Genomic DNA, 21,575 nt, shown 5'->3' on the forward strand with positions numbered 1-21,575 from the left:
TCTCTTACTGTTTTTCCAACCATGCTAATTGAGTAATCCATTTAATGAATGAGAAAATTGATGTAGAGAGAAAAGTAGCAGTAAAATCTCGGAAGCTAATTATGGGAAGGACTGCATTTTATTCCTTGTCTTTAAATATCCAAATCCATATATTTTTCTAGGGTACCTTGCTGTCTCAGGTGCCCATCTGTCATTTTTCTTTTTTTTTTTTTATTCACTTTTAGAGAGACAGAGAGGGAGAGAGAGGAGAGAGAGACAGAGAGAGAGAAGGGGGGAGGAGCTGGAAGCATCAACTTCCATATGTGCCTTGACCAGGCAAGCCCAGGGTTTCGAACCGGCGACCTCAGCATTTCCAGGTCGGCGCTTTATCCACTGCGCCACCACAGGTCAGGCCATCTGTCATTTTTCTACACTGTTTTTATTGTAAACTTTGTAAGAATATAGCAAAAATATGCTCAAATGTATGGAGTCAAAAAGTAAAAAACAAAACCAAACAAGAAACATATATTGTTCCTTAGTTGATTTTAGGAAAAACACTTATGTAAACTCTCTCTATATGATTATATTAAATTATAACATAAAATATATTAAACTACATTATGATTATAGTGGCACAATCACTGTATGAGCAAGAACCAGTTAAGATCATCTGAATGTCTGATATCTTTGTAATTTTCACAATGCAAAGGAAATATCTAGTGTCTGGACGGTAGTCATTTTTGAGAAACTCAAACAGAAAACGATGCCTCTTATTTTAATTTTGACTAGGCATAAAGTTAATTGTTAGACCAAAGGTATAAAAGCACTTGAAAATATTTAGGGCTTCTACATAATGATAACTATGTAATTCTTATCTTTGGCACAAAAATATTTTCCTAATGGGTTGTATAAGCTGATAATGCGATGTTCTAATTATAATTATTATACTGCAGTTCCACATAGAATCTTTCATTCAAGACCATCTATGACTAATTATTATAAGTATAAATAATCATCCCAAGCTATGCCTAATTGGATCTAGCTGCATCTCTTTGAAGTAGCATCAGGATATTATTTTAATACTGCTTAAGTATATTAAAGATGGTGAGAGCTGTTCAGAAACGTACTGATAGTAAAGTGAATTATGAGTAGCTAGGAGTATTTCTTAGGAATCTGTATTCTTTTCTTTAGCATGGAGCATCAGACCATTTTTTTTCCTAAAGAAAAATATGAGATTCTCAAATCACCCATCATTTTAAGACGTTTTTACTATATTATCTTCATTAAACTGCCATAAGAATACAACTTAAAATGGAAATGTTGCTTTCAGAACATTTTTAAATAGACTCAATTAAAACAATGTGTGTTTAGCAATTAGACTAGGAACTACTAATGTCATTGCATTTAAAAGGCAAGTAACAAACTTCCTCTGTGTCCATTAAAAAAAAAAAGGCAGGAAAAATACACAGGCTAGAGAGAAACTTAAGTATGTCCCCAAACTGGGAAAATAAGTCAAAACCCAAGAGGAAGGTTTTGTCATGAGAATCTTAAGAACAATAAAACTGGGTTTATGAGCAGGAAATGGGAGATCACAATAAGAATTTGGAGTCAAGACCTCTGCCTTTCTATGTCATATACTTGAAAAGCGCTTCTGATTGAAAAATGGAAAACATCCTTGCTTCACATATACAAATGAACTCTCTTTGAATTCTTAGTGGATTTCCCTTAAGAGTGAATCTATCACTTTGGATTCTGGAGAATGAAATAGTAGGTTACTCAGTGTTTAGCAAAATTAGTCCTTGAAGAGTTAGTCTCTATTCCAGAAGGTGATAGACATGATAAAGATGGCCTGATTTCACTCTAACCTGCAGTCCTTATCTAACTTCCTTAAAGAATCAAGTTATTTTTTCTGTAATATCATTTGTTGTTGCAATTGGTAAATTTAAGCCAAACTACAGAACAGGTCTGAGATACTAAATAAAATTCCCTTATGCTCTTCTGAGGTCAGCTCAAAGTCAGTAACTCAGATCACTGCAGTGAAGTAGTACTCTCTGACCAAGAGCTTCTGTTTAAGACCCTGTGGTGAGCTGTTCTATGGAATGGGCTGTCATATCATTTCCCAGACTTTTCCTTGCCCAACACGTTGGACATGATATGCCTCCAAATTGCCTTTCCACCACAGTCTAGATCCTCAGCCCTTCTGGTTGCCTTGACACTTCCATGGCTGCTCATGGAATGAACTTTTACATCTCTAGGTTTTTGCTTATTTCCTTATTGCTGACTCAAACTATTACGTGTTTCATAAAATAGGCCACCCCTACCCACCTGTATATCCAAATCCATTTCTCTCTCTTCCTTTTTTATCAACTGACATATCTTCTTTCCCCAAAGAAAGTTAACCCATACTTGTTATCACATACACATGTTCCTGTTTTTCCTCTCTCATCCATTTATTCACTCAGTGTATGTCTACTGATTTGCCATAATCCCAGTTAAAAACAAAGATTAATGGATAAAATAGACCCACTGCACTAGAGGAGTTCATGCTTACCACTTCTTTGTATTTGTCTTTATATTCCCTGTCACCTATGTGTTCGATTCTCCCGTATCTTTAAAAATTATCTTGAAAATCCCCTTATTCATATGTAAACTCTTTCTACTTATGTAGTTATCTCCCAGAATCAAACTTTAATATTATTCATATTATTCCAACATGCTCTATTGGACACATAAATGAACGTTCTCCTTTTTTTTTTGCAAACTGTTAATATGCCATACCCAGGAATCAAGACATTTTAGGGCTGGAAGAAATTTTAAAGATGATCTCCAATATTCTCATAACAGATAGGGAAACAGAGGCATGGGAAAATTAGGTTGAGTAACTTGTTACAAGTCACAAGATAACTTAGTAATGGAACTAAGACTAGAACCAAAATTTTATTTTCCTTGCTATTCTCATTAAACTCCACTGTCAATTGGTAGTTGGGTCCCAGGGTATCATTGATATAAATAAAAAGCAAATCAGCCATTACCTCTGTTTAAATTTCTTTGCATATTATTTCTGCTGGAAATGAGTGAATATAGATATAAACATTACAATTTACATCAATTATATCGCATTCAAAGGAGAGCAAACTCTCACATCTCCAGATAAAATCACCTGCATTAATTAGAGTAAAATTCTAAGAGAATACTAAATTGGAAAAATGAATACAATATTTTAGGCAATATTATTTTAATGACTAATTAATTTCATTTAAAATAAATCAATTTATTTTCAAAATGGTGTCATGCATAGAGATAGTTCAAACACTTTAATTTCTAAAAGACTGAAGAGAGTAGCCCATAAATTTAGTCCTTGATAATCTGCAAGCGCCAGAGACACTATCATTAAGCTATTTGTGGAAAATAAAATGTGAACAGTTTAGTACAGGGATTGGGAAACTTTTTGGCTGAGAGAGCCATGAACGCCACATATTTTAAAATGTAATTCTGTGAGAGCCATACAATGACCCGTGTACGTTACACATTATCCAGTAAAAATTTGGTGTTGTCCCAGAGGACAGCTGTGATTGGCTCCAGCCACCTGCAACCATGAACATGAGCAGTAAGAAATAAATGGATTGTAATACATGAGAATGTTTTATATTTTTAACATTATTTTTTTTATTAAAGATTTGTCTGTGAGCTAGATGCAGCCATCAAAAGAGCCACATTTGGCTCGCGAGCCATAGGTTCCCGACCCCTGGTTTAGTAAGATTATGAGCACTGAATCATCACTATCTTTGGTAGGTGCTACATCACAGATAATCAGAGAGATAAGTCCATTGGAAATGATGAGCAAAGCCATTCCTTCCTCACAGATTTCACCTTGGTTCACAGCGATAAAAACTTATACTTATTTGAAATATTAAATTTAGAGTATTAAATGTTTTCTTATACAATAAGGGTAACTCCCCCCCTCCCAATAAATAGGAGATAAGTGATTATATAAAGGTAAAAATAAGTTAAAGATTTAGGGATGGATACTGTTGGGCAGATAAAATGTATTATGCTCACTTTGTTAAAGATTATGCTGCCCATGGATATTAATGTGTGTTGAGAATCCTTGTAGCCTGGGGCTTGGTTTTGAGATTAAGCCTTTCCCACCCTTTTTGATGTGGGGCGGTACAATCCAATCATGCCTCAAAGAAGTGACTTTGTATTAGAGATTTCCCTATTTTGTATATTGGATTAAGGGTTTGGATTTCTACACTATAAAATGCGGACGGAGCGGGAGCTTGGCTCTTGGTTCCTGGGATGACTAGCATGAGAGAGCAGAGGGAGCAGAGCAGAGAGCAGAAAGAGGCCATGTGGCCGGGAGAAGCATCCAAGATAGCGGAGTGCTGAGTGAGATGCCAGTTTGTGCAGTTTGACGCTGGAGAAGGAAGGAGATGGGGAACTGAGGAGAATTAGTCTGGTGAGCTAGAAACCTTTGATTCTAGGAAACTCGGATAAATCAGTAGCTTTGTGAGCACTGAATGTGAGTGATTTTTGGAGCCCAGTGTGTGTTTTTACTTGCCTGCCGGGTGCAAGCTAGGATTAAAGATGAAGGCCCATCAGTTCTTGGCTCTGTTGTTTCTTTACCGACTGTCTGAATCCAATGCGAACCTGCATGGGCTGGGCTGCTGTGATAGTGGCACTGGCCGTGGCTCCTGGCTTTACAGATACTTAATGGAAACTTTTATTATAACATTTTTAAGTTTCTTTACATCATCTGCATTATTTATTCTGTTCTGGGCCCAAATGCATTTGTTCTGGGTCTAACAGATTTCTGTCTGTGGCTCTGTTATTTGAATCTATCAAAGTATATTTTTCAAAACAAAAGTCAATAACATGACTCATACAAATAATTCAAGTATATGCCAAAGATTTATTTAATTCTTTAATGACGTGAACCATCAGAATGGAAAGGGTGAATAAAAGAAGAACTAGAGAAGCAGAGGATGAACAGTCCATTAGGAAAGATACATGGAGTTAAAGTCACTAGGAAGTGTCTTTTTTTTTTTTTAACACTGGGACCCCACAGCAACAGAATGACTAAATCCAGCGTGCCTGTTTCTATAAATAGTTTTATTGGAACACAGGCATGTTTACCAAGACTGCTATGGCTGCTACCTAGCAGTCCTCATCTAAGGCAGTGGTCCCCAACCCCCGGGCCACAGACCTATACCGGTCCGTGGGCCATTTGGTACCAGTCCGCAAAGAATAAATAACTTATTATTATTTCCGTTTTATTTATATTTAAGTCTGAATGCTGTTTTATTTTTTAAAAAATGACCAGATTCCCTCTGTTACATCGTCTAAGACTCACTCTTGATGCTTGTCTCAGTCATGTGATACATTTATCCGTCCCACCCTAAAGGCTAGCCCGTGAAAATATCATATTTTCTGACATTAAACTGGTCTGTGGCCCAAAAAAGGTTGGGGACCACTGATCTAAGGCATTTGTAGAGAACTCAAAGAGTAGTTTGGGAGGAAAACATCTTACATTTTCTCAACCTGCATTTAGAGTTTTATCTTGGGGAGACAAAATTAAAAGGGTTTAAGTATTAATTGAGTAGATATCATTATTTGATTAAAACACTCTCATATGCCTGGAAACAGTGAATGGTTACAGTAAGATTACAGCTTTATTTTAAGTAAACTCCATCTCCCCACTCCCATCTTTTCTTTTTTTAAACCAGGACAAGCCAGTCAGCACAAAGCACTGGAAACTTTTAGGTCAGATAAGGAATCTCTGCTATCTGGGCAGATAACACAAAAGAATAACCTTTTATTATCTCTTCTTAAGAGGAAACTTAATTCTTCTAAACCAATTTTTCATTCCAACAGAGGACAAAGAAAAAAAATAATTCTAGTTTTACATTAATATATTTAGCAGTAACTTATTCACAAGGTCCTTTAAAAATTTATCTTCCAATAAGTCCATCTAAACTGAGCAAATTTTGCCATTTTTATACATTTTATTATTTGCAGAATCATTCTTTGTAGATATTATAATTTAAGGCAAATAATATCAAGTCAAGGTCTGTCCTTTACTATCTTCTTTCACATTCTAGAACAATTTTAATAAAGAACAAAAATTCTCTCCTCTGATATACAAACCCATATTTGAGTCATAGTTCTTTGCCATGATTATTCCCAGTGTAGTCTTAACTATCCAGATATGCCATAATTTTTCTTTAGGGGAATGGAGGGGAAGATAGTTAGGCAGACTACTGCATGTGCCTTGACCAGGATCCACCTAGCAACCCCATCTGAGGCTGATGCTTGAGTGCCAAGCTATTTTTATCGCCTGAGGCCGCTGCTTGAATGCCAAGCTATTTTTATCGCCTGAGGCCCTCCAATCCAAGGAAGCTATCCTCAGCACCCAGGGCCATGCTCAAAAGGACAGAGCCACTGGCTGCAGGAGGGGGAGAGGGGGAGAAGAGGGAAAGGAAAGGGGTGGGAGAGAAGCAAATGGTTGCTTCTCCCGTGTGCCCTGACCAGAAATTGCAACTGGGGTTCATAGGCTAGGCTGATGCTCAATCCACTGAGCCACTGGCCAGGGTCTAAACCATAATTTTTAACCAGATTTTCTAATCTTTCAGAGATAAACTATAGGGTAATTATTGTTTGTCATATACAAGCATTTTTAGCAGTTCAGCAAAGCTTACATTATAAGATGTCCACAGACAAAAACACATTTTTCACATCTTTATAGATGTCAAAGTACCATATTTCACCATGTATAAGATGCATCTTTTTTAGAAAAATTTGAGGTCTAAACTCTGGGTGCATCTTATAAAGTGGTTGCAGATTTTTTTTCCTTGCATTTTTCTCTTTTTTGAGCTTGTTTTTGCGTTCATTGTTGTAGATGAATAAAACATGAGTTCAGTAACTTTATGTAATACATATTTTTCAAATTTTGGGGCCCCAAAATAAAGTGTGTCTTACACACGGGGAAATACAGGGTAATTTGTTCATTAAAATGACCCAAAGATATAGTCAGTTTATTACTATTAAAATAAAAAGCAGGCTCTGGCCGGTTTGGCATGCAGAAGTTCTGGGTTCGATTCCCGGCCAGGGCACACAGGAGAAGCACCCATTTGCTTCTCCACCCCTCCCCCTCTCCTTCCTCTCTGTCTCTCTCTTCCCCTCCCCGCAGCCAAGGCTCCATTGGAGCAAAGTTGGCCCAGGCGCTGAGGATGGCTCTGTGGCCTCTGCCTCAGGCGCTAGAGTGGCTCTGGTCGCAACAGAGCGACGCCCCGGATGGGCAGAGCATCGCCTCCTGGTGGGCGTGCTGGGTAGATCCCGGTCGGGCGCATGCTGGAGTCTGTCTGACTGCCTTCCCATTTCCAGCTTCAGAAAAATACAAAAAAAAAAAAAAAAAAAAAAAAAGCAAAGATAAATAAATGAATGAATGAATGCATATATCAATAACGGTGACTGGTATTTCAATATTCTATCCTTATAAATTATACAGATATCTATAAATTTTTATTAACTTGATATTAGTCTAAGTTCTAAGTTAATATCTTGACAAATTATTTTTCAGTTGATTCAGTGAACAATTATAGTTGAATTAAAAAACTAAGAATTATAATTTAATATATAAAATACATAATTGCATATTTTCTTAATCTTACATAATATATAGAAGACAATAAACTAGAAATTTAGGAAGTTAATATTAACTAGTCTATTAGAAAATAAATCCAAATCTCAAAAAATAAATGTCTATTCTCTATGTTGAAGAAATAAAATAAAAGACATTATCACCTAAAATTACAAAACCATTTCATCTCTATAAAGATTCACTTTTATTCTTCTACAAAAATACTCTGAGCTAGAATTGTGTGTTTTTTATTGTTCTTTCTTATAAATATCAACATGTTCAGTGTATTAGAGTTCAGTTTTTAAATATTCTTCAAATTCTGGGAATATTAAATCTTTGTAAGTACTTATTAGCCTCTATAATTACAAAATTCTCATTTTCCTTACAAGATTTTAAAAATTGACTTATTAATATACTCTAGAAGTAGGAAATATTTCATTTTCCTGTCATGAGCAGTACAAGGTTTTTCTCAATTAAATCTACAACTATTAACAGCACTTGAAACTTCAATTCTACCATCTCAGTCATAGGGCACCAGAAAGCACAGAACATACATTTCAAAAGGTTATTCTCCTAATCAGTGGAAGTAAAATTGTTTCTATATGGATCTGAACATACCAGCAGAAAAACAATCTATGATAGATCAACTAACATTTTTTGTTGGCCAAGAATCTGAAATAACAGCAACAAAATAAACAAACCACAACAAAAGAATCAAATTAGAAAAAAACTGAGTCACAAAAGATACAGTTCTATTGCTGTTGATGATTCACTCCAGAATCCTTTTGGGCAATTCTGTGTAACTAGTTCTAGCCGGTGAGCAATGTATAATTTTTAAAAAAGGCGGAAACAAGACTCTCATACAAACATAGAGGGAGCACATGTCACTGATTTATCTAGCTCATTTAATGAGGGAACGAGCAAGATGGTATGGACATAGGAAACGTCCAAACCTGCAGAGAATTTTTATTAGAGTTTATGTGAGCCAAAAATGACGACAGTTGCTGGGAAGCAAGATCTCAATCGCTCCAGGGAATGACAGTTTTGCAATTTCTTTTATCATTTGAAATTAAGGAGGGAACATAAGGAAGATTACTTTCTCCACACAAGGTGGGGATTAGATGACAGCACAGTTAACAAGAATATGTGCTCTCCGGAGGGTGGGTATGCTTATTTCAAAGGTGTAGTTAACCTAGACACACAAAAACAATGCACAGGGTTTGCTTAAGGCAAAAAGATAAACCTTTTACTGAAGAAGTTATATGCCTGGGTTATAACTACCCACTATGACCTGCCTAGTTAGGAATTTGTGATCAGATCACACTGTAAGATTACTTGCCCATAGAACTCCTTTGTCATCCACAATGATACAGCTGGTTCAAAAGAGAATTAGAGGAAAAGTTGCTGTATATTCTCAACAAGACATGAAATCATTTTAAGTTAGAAACCAAGTATTTAGTATCCAGCAGGAAATAAAAACATAACCTTTGAGATTTAGTTTTTTTAGCAAAACAGATGTCATTTTCATGTCTTCCAGACGCAAATCTAAAGGCCAATTTATAAATTCATAAATCTGGGCCAAATTAACAGTAAATAGCAGGTCACACAAAGGTAATCCCATTGATAATTAGATAATGCTTTGCTGGGCCTATAAGGTATTTTTAGGCATATCATTAAAGAGACATTCAAACTATTGACATATCTTCAAGCTCATTGTGTCCAGTCTTCTGATATATTTATCATAGACATTCTTCATTTATATCACAATGTTTTCGATTTATAGCATTTCCTGATTCTTTCTTTGAATTTTTGTTTCTCTGCTTTCTTTGTTCACCTGTTTTTACATATTGTCCATTTTTCCATTAGATCCCTTAGCAGATTAATCATATTTTAAATTTCCAGTCTAATAGTTCCAAAATCTGTACCATATCGGATTCTGTCATTTCTCCTTCAGGATAAAACAACCTCTTCTTAGGAAGACGAAACATTATCCTGTGGGAGATGCAGATAGAGCCCTCAATGAAGACCTTGACTTCCCATGAACCTACTTACTCTATTTTTAACTTTTTTCAAACTATAAAACAATGCATCAGTAGAGTAACATCCGTTCAACAGAGTGGTTCATCACCTTTAACCCTAAATTATCCACAAGTAAAAAGACCTCCAGGCCCTAGCCACTCAAAGTGTGGTCCATTTACCAAAGCATTTGCTGTATTCCTTATCCATGCTGCATAACAAACACTCTAAAACATAGCAAAGCAAACAACAAACATTTTATCTCACAGCTTCTGGGAGTCAGAGTTTAGGCACATTAACTGAGTATCTGGCTCAGAGCCTCTTAGCAGTCACGAGTCAGTTGGGGCTGCAGTCACTTTGAGGCTGGGTTCAGAGACGATCTGCTTCCAAGCTTACTCTCACAACCAGTAGCAGTTGGCAGGCCTAACTTCTTGCTAACTGTTGTCCAGAGATATTAGCCTCTTATCATGTAGATCTCACAATAGAACAGTTCACAGCCTAGCAGATGGCTCTCATCAGAACAAGTAATGTGCCCCAGACAGAAACCACAGTCTTCTTGTTACATTTTCTCAGGAATGACATCCTTAAATTTCACCATATTCTGTTCCTTAGAAGAAAAGGCCAGTTTACAAAGCAGAGAACTGCACTAATGTAGATACCAGGAGACTGGAAGTCTTTGGAAAATATCTTAGAGGTTGCCTACCTCTTGAGATCAGCTGGGAACTTGTTAGAAATGCAGGATGACAGAATTAGGGAAGAGCATCTGAATTTGAACAAGATTCCGAAGTGATCTGTGTGCATATTAAAGGCTGGAAAGCTTGTCCTGGGGAGCACGACCCATGCACTTCATTCTGTTGCAAGGGATGTTTCCTCACTTAATTTTACTCATTACTTAGTGTTACTTTTTTTTTTTTTTTTCTCAAACCAGATGAGCCCACGCTCAAGCTGGTGACCTCGGGGTCTTTTTTTTTTTTTTTTTTAATTTTATTTATTTATTTATTTATATTTTACAGAGACAGAGAGTGAGTCAGAGAGGGATAGACAGGGACAGGCAGACAGGAACAGAGAGAGATGAGAAGCATCAATCATTAGTTTTTCATTGCACATTGCAACACCTTAGTTGTTCATTGATTGCTTTCTCACATGTGCCTTGACCGTGGGCCTTCAGCAGACCGAGCAACCCCTTGCTGGAGCCAGTGACCTTGGGTCCAAGCTGGTGAGCCTTGCTCAAACCAGATGAGCCTGCACTCAAGCTGGTGACCTCAGGGTCTCGAGCCTGGGTCCTTCCGCATCCCAGTCTGATGCTCTATCCACTGCGCCACTGCCTGGTCAGGCTTATTGTTACTTTCTAAAAAGTGCAAAGATTGGTTTTCCTTGCAACTCAGTTGTTCCCTACCCAAAAAATAGGAAAAAACTTTCAGTTACTGAATTCTACTGGGCTGCAGATAACAACAGATTAGAAATAGAATTGAGAGACTGAGGAGGGGAAAATGGGGCCTATGGACTGACAAACAGATCTAATCTGAACATTAACAAATTACTGAAAGAGAAGATTAAGCAGTTGAGTGGAGAGGGATGTCTGGAACCATGTGAAAAAAGGATTATGATTATGTTTCCTCAACAGCCCATAAGCGCACTGCCCGGTAACTGTGCATTAGAAATTGCTTTGCTTACACTTGATTATGCTTCTCTAGAGAAATCAGCAGCACATTTTAGAAATATATCCTTCAACAATTAATATAAAAACACAAATGCTTAAGTGAGTTTCAGACTTAGATAATTCCTTTTCAAAGTGCATTTATTATCTCAACACTGCTTAAAGACTAATTTATATTCAATATTTGACATTTTTTCATAAAAAACATTAATAACTTTGATAAAAATTTTTACATTTTCCTCAAGTTCTAGTTGGTGGAAAAGATACAATTACATTGGGTTTTTAATCCGGTATGGAAAAATAAATACCCTAAGGAAGAAAATGGAAGTCTCTAATCTACAAATCAAAAAATGCAGTAGATTTGGTAAAGCTTTAGATAAATAAACAGAAAAAAAAAAAAGAATAGGGAAAGCCTTTATTCTACGCCTTCAATAGTACACTAGGACCAGCTCCTACTGGCTTGTGTGAGCTGTTTGCTAAATTTCAGTTTTATGAACTAATTTTTAATTACAATCACTTTTACAATTTAAAGTATAGGGATGAGCAAAGTAGATTTAGAGTTGTTTGTATGGAAAATACAAAAATAGCCTGACCTGTGGTGGCACAGTGGATAAAGCGTCGACCTGGAAATGCCGAGGTCGCCGGTTCGAAACCCTGGGCTTGCCTGGTCAAGGCACATATGGGAGTTGATGCTTCCAGCTCCTCCCCCCTTCTCTCTCTCTGTATCTCTCTCCTCTCTGTCTCTCCTCTCTAAAAAATGAATAAATAAAATTTAAAAAAAAAAAAAAAAAAAACTTAAAATGGTGAAATATTTAAAAAAAAAAAAAAAAAAAAGAAAATACAAAAATAAATAAAAATATAAGAATAAATTCTGTGTTTTGTATACTTAGGAGTGTCAACCTAATTTTGCCTATCCCTATATTTATATAAATCTAAAAATTAATAAGTTATATGAAAACTAATGTAGTACTCAAAATTCATCACTTAGTAATTACTGCATTTTGTTATTATTTATTTTCTTGAGGTTATTTAATACATTTATTGTTCCTATAGGATGAAAATGCTATCCAATACTTTGCTACTGAGAATCTCTTATCAACCCTATGTTTAGTGACATCACATTGCTAGCTTGAAATTGACCATGGTAGACTATTTACAGCAAGGAAATCAGAAAACTGTATAAATCAGAACTTGACTTTTATTTTGTTACCATAAAACAGAGATGGGGAAAATGTTAATACTGCAGATTAAATTTAAAAAAGGATTGTGTCTTTAGCTATTACATTATCAATAGCTCACATGAAAAAGAAAATATTCTTTATGTATTCAAAAACTATTAGCCATTTTAGCCAAGTTGCTCAAACCACTGACCAACTAGTAAAGTTCAGACATAACTACTGCCAAGGCAGGTAGCTAACTAGTGATGCAGCTGAAACAGGTTTTAGTTGAACAAATATAGTTTGTCCTAGGGTGAAATATCAGATTTAATGACAGAAAATTATTGAGCAAAGAGTTGGTGGATCAGGACCAATTCTATTAAATTGTGGCTAAACTGCAGCCATAGGTTCAGTTTAGAAAAACGAATAAAGGCATTCTCTGAGAAGCAATCAGTTGTATGATATTTACAATAAAAGGCACCGGATATTTTAGTATTATTTGTAAAGTGTGTGCTATACATCTTTTATATCAGTACGTATGTGTAGTTTTTCAGGAGCCCGCTGTTAGCATTTACTGGCACCCCACTCTGCACCCCCCTTTTCCTCTCTGGGAGCACGCTCCTCCACACTACAGAGGAGCACATCACCATATCCTACTCTTCCAGGTAAAATCACTTTAAGATATGCACAAGCAGAAGGAATACTCTTGTTATAAATTAGTGGGAATACTTATTAGTGGATCCGGTCTATGCAGGTGTGCTCCTCTGGGGTAAATGTGGGGAGGCTGCGTTGGAGTGACGTCATTCCAATCAAATTGCAGCCCAGGTGATTCAACTTTGCATGGACGTATGGAAAGCACTCGGGAAAACGATTTTACTGTATTAGGATACAGAAAAGGGATGGACGTGGACTTCACAGGCATGTTAGTATCAACTGGACCTAAACCTGATGGAATAAAACTGAAAAGCTCCCTATCTCACTTTGATAACCAGTGGACTCACCAGCAGAAATGGTCTAGATTTCATGAGCAGGCCTGGTGGCAGGAATTTATGTTTAAGAATCAGGGGAGTCACATGAGCCCTTTTCAAATAAACCAGATACAGCTTTCTAATTTATCAAGACAACATAAATCAGTTAGCTGTGCTGATGATAGTGTTTTTTATGTATGTAGTCTAGTCTTTGGGGAAATTACTCTTCTATAAGGTTTTGGGAAAAGAGTGAACTGTTTCTGTTATTGTTCAGTTCCATATATAAACAACAACAGTGGAGGAAGATAAAGCTGACATATAAAAGTAGAATCCTCTGTTGCCCAATTAGAAACAAATTTTGTTATACATTTTGAACTGGCTGAGAAAGCGCAGAAAACTGTGGTAGGACAGCTCTGGCTTCTGCATGGCTGCTCCGCTGACGCATTCCAGACTCAAGGCAGTGGGTGGAAAGGCACAGTGAATTGAGTCTGCAGAGACAACAATATCCTTATGAATCCTCTGAGAAAAGAGTTAGAAGAATGCTCTCTAAATAAAGCTATTAATAAAACTGCCCAGAATTTTGAGAATGGGTAGGCAGGAAATCTCCTGTGATCATCAAGTTGAGGATGTGGTGAATTTGGAGAGGGAGCAAAATTGGACACAAGCAGGATATGCAAAGTGAACCTGCAGATAAACTGGAGAAACTGCTTGGAAAACAATATTACAAGTGACTTTAAAACTGCTCTTTAATTTAGTACATACAGATGCTTTTGTTTGTTTGTTTAGAAATAAATATAATTAGAAAAGAGAGCATCCATCGAGTACAAATCTGAAAAAAAAAAAGTTGGTTTCTCTAATTTGAAGCTAGGATCAGAGCATCATGTTAAAAAGCAAGTCTAATCTGTTTTCCTTTCAGCTTGTATGTTATTATGGACTTGCTTGCAAAGTAGTCGTCCTCCCTTCTAATTTATGTTACAGCTTGCTGGACATTTGGGATTTAGGTCATGAATACTGTGGCTTTTACAGTAGGAATGCATAACTAAGAGATGGCTTGCTTTTATCTGATTAATCAATTCTCATAAATAAAAGGACAAAAATAGAGGAGAGTTTTGAGAGAGATATGAGGACATGGTGCTCTCCAAGCCTGCAGTCTGAAAAGATAGAGTGAATAATGTTCTTATTTGGAAGATACAATTCTGCAGTTTATGTGCATATTGCAGTTAATATATAGGCACATTCAAGAGAATATGTATGATCATCTTGGAGCAGAACACAATATGATTTTTATTTAAACCAAATGGTAAGGGCTAAAATTACTATTACCATGGGTGATTAACATTTACATAGAGCTCAAACTTCTGGCTTTAGCCACAAGTTTTTTGGGGTTTTTTTAATTCTTTTTTTACAGAGACAGAGAGAGAGTCAGAGAGAGGGATAGCTAGAAACAGACAGGAACAGAAAGAGATGAGAAGCATCAATCATTAGTTTTTCGTTGCACATTGCAACACCTTAGTTGTTCATTGATTGCTTTCTCACATGTGCCTTGACCATGGGCCTTCAGCAGACCGAGTAACCCCTTGCTTGAGCCAGCAACCTTGGGTCCAAGCTGGTGAATTTTTGCTCAAACCAGATGAGTCCACGCTCAAGCTGGCGACCTCGGGGTCTTGAACCTGGGTCTTCCGCATCCCAGTCCAACGCTTTATCCACTGCGCCACCGCCTGGTCAGGCTAGCCACGAGTTTTTACCAGCTAAATCTTTTGCTGGAGATACTGAGCCTCAAAATCGATATAACTTGTCTCTTCTATAACTTGCAACATTTTCTCATAGCAGAAACAATGTAGTGATCAAATAGCCAAAGGAATGGCAAAGAGTGAGAGACAACGTCAGAACAGAGGGAATACTGAGATGATCTGATCTACAGAATCTTATCAAATAACAGCTTAATACCAAAAACAGAAAAAAAGTGATAGTTGTATTCTTCAGCTGAATTCAATTTCAGTTATTGGATAAAAATTAGACTGTGTTCACAGACCGCTTTACTATGTCCACTGAGTTCATTGGCTCACTGCAGCTCAAATAAAACTATGATTTTAGAAGAAAAAAAAAAGTAGAAAAAAAAAACCAACTGTGATTTTATGTTCAGGTCCTAGGTGCAAAGCCAATTTGCGAAAAGTCATATAGGGAGACAGGCAGTGGTAGGCTGGGACCCTGTACTTTGTTCCTCACATACCTCTGCAAACAAAGTTGACTTGTTTGTCAGCCCCCCTTATTAATTGAAAATTTGGCTACCTTCTCTCTTTCTTGGATCTCATTGAGCCAATTCATAACCTTTGTATTCTTTTAGCATTAAAATGACAGTCTGCCCTGGCCGGTTGGCTCAGTGGTAGAGCATCGGCCTGGTGTGCAGAAGTCCCGGGTTCGATTCCCGGCCAGGGCACACAGGAGAAGTGCCCATCTGCTTCTCCACCCCTCCCCCTCTCCTTCTTCTCTGTCTCTCTCTTCCCCTCCCACAGCGAGGCTCCATTGGAGCAAAGATGGCCTGGGCGCTGGGGATGGCTCCTTGGCCTCTGCCCCAGGTGCTAGAGTGGCTCTGGTCGCAACAGAGTGATGCCCCAGAGGGGCAGAGCATCGTCCCCTGGTGGGCAGAGCGTCGCCCCTGGTGGGCATGCCGGGTGGATCCCGGTGGGGCCCATGCGGGAGTCTGTCTGACTGTCTCTCCCCGTTTCCAGCTTCAGGAAAATACAAAAAAAAAAAAAAAAGAAAAAAAAAAATGACAGTCTGGAAGAAAATATAGATCTGGAAAAGTTTATTATTAAGAATATTTACTCTTTCACGATCCCTAATTTCAAGTTCTCCCATAGACCCAATTCACCACCTGTTTAAAAATGACATGAAATTTAAGCATTCATTCACTCTGGAGTACAGAGACCTGCTACGCTTGGATCCTGAAGCCGGAGAAACTTAAGTGTGAAGATGAGCCCATTGCAACAATGGACTGAAGGGGGGGAGAGTGCACAGGGAAAGAGGAAAGGCATCCCCTGCTCCTAGGATCAGTTAGTACAACCCTTTTTTCTTTCTGTAAATGTCTTATTTGTTTGTTTGTTCCTTTTGTTTAACTTGTTGCACAGTGTTTACAGAACACCTGTGCTGTACTAGTACCAGTTATCACCAGAACAAACACAGGAATGTTTGGAGTGTGATTCACACCTTGAAGTCCACTTCCTTTCAGAGGTACTTTCATAATCTGTATAGTAAAGATAGGAATAATCTCACACCAGTTTCTCAGCACTTGCATCCTGTGAATGAACAGGGGTGGGATTGCATTGCATGGTGGGAATGCTTCAATACTGAAATACTTCTTCCTCTCAAGTCACATGTCACTGGCCCACAGCAAAACCTAAGGGAAGGGGGTTCCTGACAGTTGGGCCAATGTGAAGCAATCATTCAGCCCTTGAATAAAATACTAATCGTGTACCTACTATGTGCCAAAGACTTTGTAGGTCTTGGGCACAGAATGGTGTAGAAAACATACCCAAGTCCTGTGTGCTCGGTGGTACTTCCATTCTCATGGGAGAGACAGAAAATAAGTAAACAAATAATAAGCAGAACGATTTCAACTAGACAGAAATATTGTGAAGGGAACACAAAGACCAGAAATATGTGGTATGGGATTGGATATTGTGTCCCTCTCCAAAGAGGGGGACACAAATTCAGACCCCAAGGAGGGCCTCCCAACTCTTCATCCTCAGAGTCAAGTCACAGGATGTTATAAGACCTCAAGGGAAAGAACTGCACAGTCTCCTGCCAACAGGGCAAGTCTACTCTCTTCTCTTTTCTTTTCTTTACTCACTTATTAATCAATGGCCAGATTTCCTAAGAACTGACATGAGTAATAGTGAGGAAAGGTAGGGCAGCTACTGGAGACAGTGACATTGTGATTTAGCTCTGTGGTGAATTGCCCGTACTTTCAAGGTTCATCAGTAGTAGCAGAACCACACCTTAGTCCTAGGAGAAAGCCGTGAGTGTGAAGCAAGCAGCCTGGAGCCCCAGGTAATGGCTGGGCAGCTGTGCGAACCAGCTGGCCCAGTGCTCCCACAGTGGGAAGTTGTTTACTTTCTCACCCGGAGGACACAGAGAGAGTGTTAAAACACGTTAACTCTGTAATCATTATCAGCCAGATCAACACTTTCTAACTGACTTGCTTTCGTCATTTTTCCCCAAAAAGTGGTTCAATGGTCTGTGAATGTTTGCTTTCAGAAGAAAAGAATTTTTTTATTTAAATAAATCATGTCACGGTCAAAGGGAGCTTTTGTTACTTTATAGTCTACTCCCCTCTTGTTCATATTGTGCAATAATTTTTTTTAAATTGTATTTGATGCAGCCACTGTGTGACTCAGAAAAAAATTGCTAGAAAATTCTCCTAACCATGTTTTAACCCCTGAATGACAGTTGTTGGGAATGTGTATTATTATTTTCTTAAGAGCTGAGATTTCACAGACCCTAAAATGATGACTGTTTCTAAAATTTAAAAAAAAATCACTCAATACTTAGAATATACCTAAAGAGATAGAAGAAATATGACATAACTTATTTCTTAAAAAAACTTTAAATTTAGTTGAAGAAACAGCTAAACGACTCAATAATAGTAGCAATATACAACTATACAAAATTAAGCTATTCTGTGAGATACAAACTAAAAGGTATGCAGGGAGGCTGGAATCAACAAATAGTGCTTGAGGTAAGAACTAGAACTTCAAGAATGGAGAGAATTTAGAGAGTAAGAGAGTCAAATATTTTAAGTGTGGGGAGTAACAGGGAACACCCAGAGCTGAGCAGGGCCAGGACATTTTCATGGGACAGGTTGGGAATTTGGACAAACGCAGCTGTAGTTTGTTTGTGGAGCTCTTGGGAAATGGTCACATTGATACTGCACCGTGCCTGCAGTGGGCACAGCAAGTCTGATCGGCTACAGATGCCAAACTCTGAGGAATTTTGTAAGCCTGGCTCATACCGATTTTCTAGGCTCCTCAGTGGACCAAGGCAAATTGTTGCTGATTTGTAAATATTTGTTGTACTACAGTATTTTGATCGCTCAGGGAGTGAATGGGTGAATCTGAATATAAAAGCTGCCAGAAAGCCTCCCTTCCCAACAGGTCACTGTAAGGTCACTGAGATGACACCACAAATAGAAAAGCTTAAGACCAACTAAGTTCACATCCTTCTGTCCATGAATACTTAAGCAGGAAGTGATTTTCACTGGTTATCTTCCACAGAATCTCTTTTCAGTGCTTTACTCAGGAAGATAAGGAAATCACCCAAGGCTACTTTATTGACAATCATAGCAAAGTTAAGCATTTTAAAATGTATTTTGTGCTTTTTATACTTATGGATATATATTTTAACCTGTAATCTTACATCTTTGAAAAAAACTGGTAGAAATCCTCTCTCTTTTAATGTTTGTTCATCACATTCACTAAATCCAAAGTTTGCCTTCAGTTATGAATTAACTTCCAACCAGGAAATATTTTTATAAAAGTGAATGCATATATTTGAAGACAATAGGCTCCTTTCTTCCTTATGGCTTGAGTCACTCATGACTGTGTGCCTTTGATAATTCTAGAAACCCACAAATATGAATTAGCTATGGCTCTAAAAAAGACAATCAGCAAAGCCCAGCCTTTTGGAGACTCCAACTGAAAGAATAGGAATCCATTTCAAACCATAATGAATGTGACTAGGACCTCTAGTGGCCAAAAATGTCCCTGCCTCCCAGTCCAGGCAGTGGAGTCTTTATAGGAGCCAAGTCCCATTGAAGTATGGGCCTACAAAGAAATTCTGTTTTGTGGCTTTGAAGACAGATTTCTTCAAAGTAACATAGAATTATCAGAAATACAAACTTAGAAGGCACTTAGACGAGTTTTAGAACCATCTCAGAGTCTCTTATCCCAATTTTGATTGGGGCTGCCCCTGATATATCTGAAACAGATAATCATATCTACAGAAAATATCTGTATACTTTATCTTATAAAGTAGATCAGACTAGTATAGTGGTACTCTTTTGGATTCAGGGAATATTACAGCAATTTGGCTCCTCTTAAAAATAAAAGCATTATTCAGTACAGAACAGATCTTTCTTGTACTCTTAACTCTTTTCTGTTTCTTCATCTGTAAAATGGGGATCAAGGTAATAATATCTGTGGTACAGAGTGGCTATAATGAATGTGGACCTTTTTAAAATAAAAAAATTTATTAATTTTAGAGAGAGAAGAGTGAGAGAAAAACTGCTTTGTTGTTCCACTTATTTATGCATTCATTGGTTGATTCTTGTTTATGTCCTGACTGGGGATCAAACTCACAACCTTGCTGTATCAGGATGATGCTCTAACCTAGCTACCCAGCCAGGGCAAATGTTGAGCTTTTATAATGATGCCTGACATAGTATCACTCAAAAACACATATTCCCATGTAAACTTAGATAAAGTATTAATCTGGCTAGAGAGAGAATAAGTTTTTTTAACTGAGAACCTGATATTCCATATGACATTTCCAGGCATCTTGGTCAAGATCAGGGCTGCAGTCGGAGTTTTATTGTGCCTTTTGAAACCTGATGTGTCTGGCAGGAAATGAGTTCTTTGATTATGATTCCTACTATTGATTAGCAGTTTTCAAAAACATTATGAGATAAAGTGAATTTATTCTATAAATTTAAAATTATGGACCAAAATAGAAAGAATCCAAATGAATTTGGGGCCCTTCAAGAATGTAGACTAACTGGAATGTCTTTCTTCTCACCCTCTTCTCCATAGGTTAATCTCAGAGCCACAGACGTCAGGCTCATGCGCCAGTTGCTTGTTATCAACGAGAACATTGAGTCCATCAAGTGGATGATTGAAGAGAAAGCCACCATTACTAGCCGAGGCAGCAGTCTCAGTGGCAGCCTGTGCAGTTTACTAGAGAGTCAGAGCACCTCCCTACATGGCAGCTACAATAGCCTACATGATGGCAGTGATGGGCTGGATGGCATCTCCGTGGGGAGCTATCTGGACACTTTGGCAGATGATGTCCCAGGCCATCAGACCCCATCAGACTTGGACCAATTCAGTGACAGCTCCATAATAGAGGACTCCCAGGCACTGCACAAGCACCCCAAATTGGATTCTGAATACTACTGCTTTGGCTAATGACCTAGTTCTTTGCATGGGATTGGTGTGCAATTAACTTGTATTTATCTTTCTTCTCTGCTGCTATATTTTTGGTGTGATTTTTTTTTTATATAACAACCTTTAAAAAAGAAGCATATTTTGAAACTGCTTGATGATATTTCTTTTGCTCCTAATATTTCTCATCTAGACTGATTTACTTTTCGCTCTTACATCTCTATTTTTATTTATTACAATGATTATTTTCTCCCCTCTTTTACAGTGGCACAAATAAAGTAGGGGGGAAAGACTAAGCAATAATTATATTTTTGCTTTTGTTTTCAGAGCAAGGGGTCAGGGATTACATAAAGAACTTTGCTAAATTTTACAATAAACCAGTCTGATAACAGCTAATTTTGTTGTTTGTATTCTTAAATGATTCAAAGTTTTATTGTCTAGAAGCTACTGAGGTTTATGACTGTTTATACAGTAGACTGATCAGAAATGCTTGAGATAAAGTTAGGCATTATTTCTATTCTATACTTCTAAGTATAAAAATCAACGATACTGTTAGTCACACACCTTTTCTGGCAATTATTTGGAAGCCCCAACTACATGCAATCTGTTTGGTTCAACTTTGTGTTCATACTATAGCTTAGCATTTCTCATGAGTGATTCTAACTGAAACCGTAGGCTGTGTTGTGTGGTATTTGATTCTCCCAAATTTCAAAGATAATTGAGATCTGATGATGGTGAGTAGAGGTTAAGGTGCTCTAAATTTAACTGTATTTTGAGATTTTGTTGACATTTACTTATATGCATTTTGCACTTCTAATGAGATATATAAAAACTTAGAGAATACATATGGAGGATGGATAGATATATAGCATGAAAAGCAGAATCACTATTCACTTACAAAGGCTAGTAAGATAGCATTTTATCCTGGCATGGATAAATAACATGAAAATATAACATGTGGTAAACATTTAGTTTTGATGTGATATTATTAATCCTCCACAT

The 21,575-nt window shown here is 37.4% G+C and overlaps 1 protein-coding gene across 1 annotated transcript in view; it reads left to right on the plus strand.

The window, feature by feature from the left end:
- Positions 1 to 20,964, plus strand: part of LURAP1L (leucine rich adaptor protein 1 like) — a 55,507-nt gene extending 34,543 nt beyond the window's left edge. Inside the window, exon 2 of the mRNA XM_066257250.1 lies at positions 20,223 to 20,964. Coding sequence (XP_066113347.1) covers positions 20,223 to 20,597 — 375 coding nt within the window. The 3' untranslated portion in view covers positions 20,598 to 20,964. The remainder of the gene's footprint in view (positions 1 to 20,222) is intronic.
- Positions 20,965 to 21,575: the final 611 nt, after the last annotated feature.

Source organism: Saccopteryx bilineata, chromosome 2 (assembly GCF_036850765.1).
Source record: "Saccopteryx bilineata isolate mSacBil1 chromosome 2, mSacBil1_pri_phased_curated, whole genome shotgun sequence".
NCBI lineage: Eukaryota > Metazoa > Chordata > Mammalia > Chiroptera > Emballonuridae > Saccopteryx > Saccopteryx bilineata.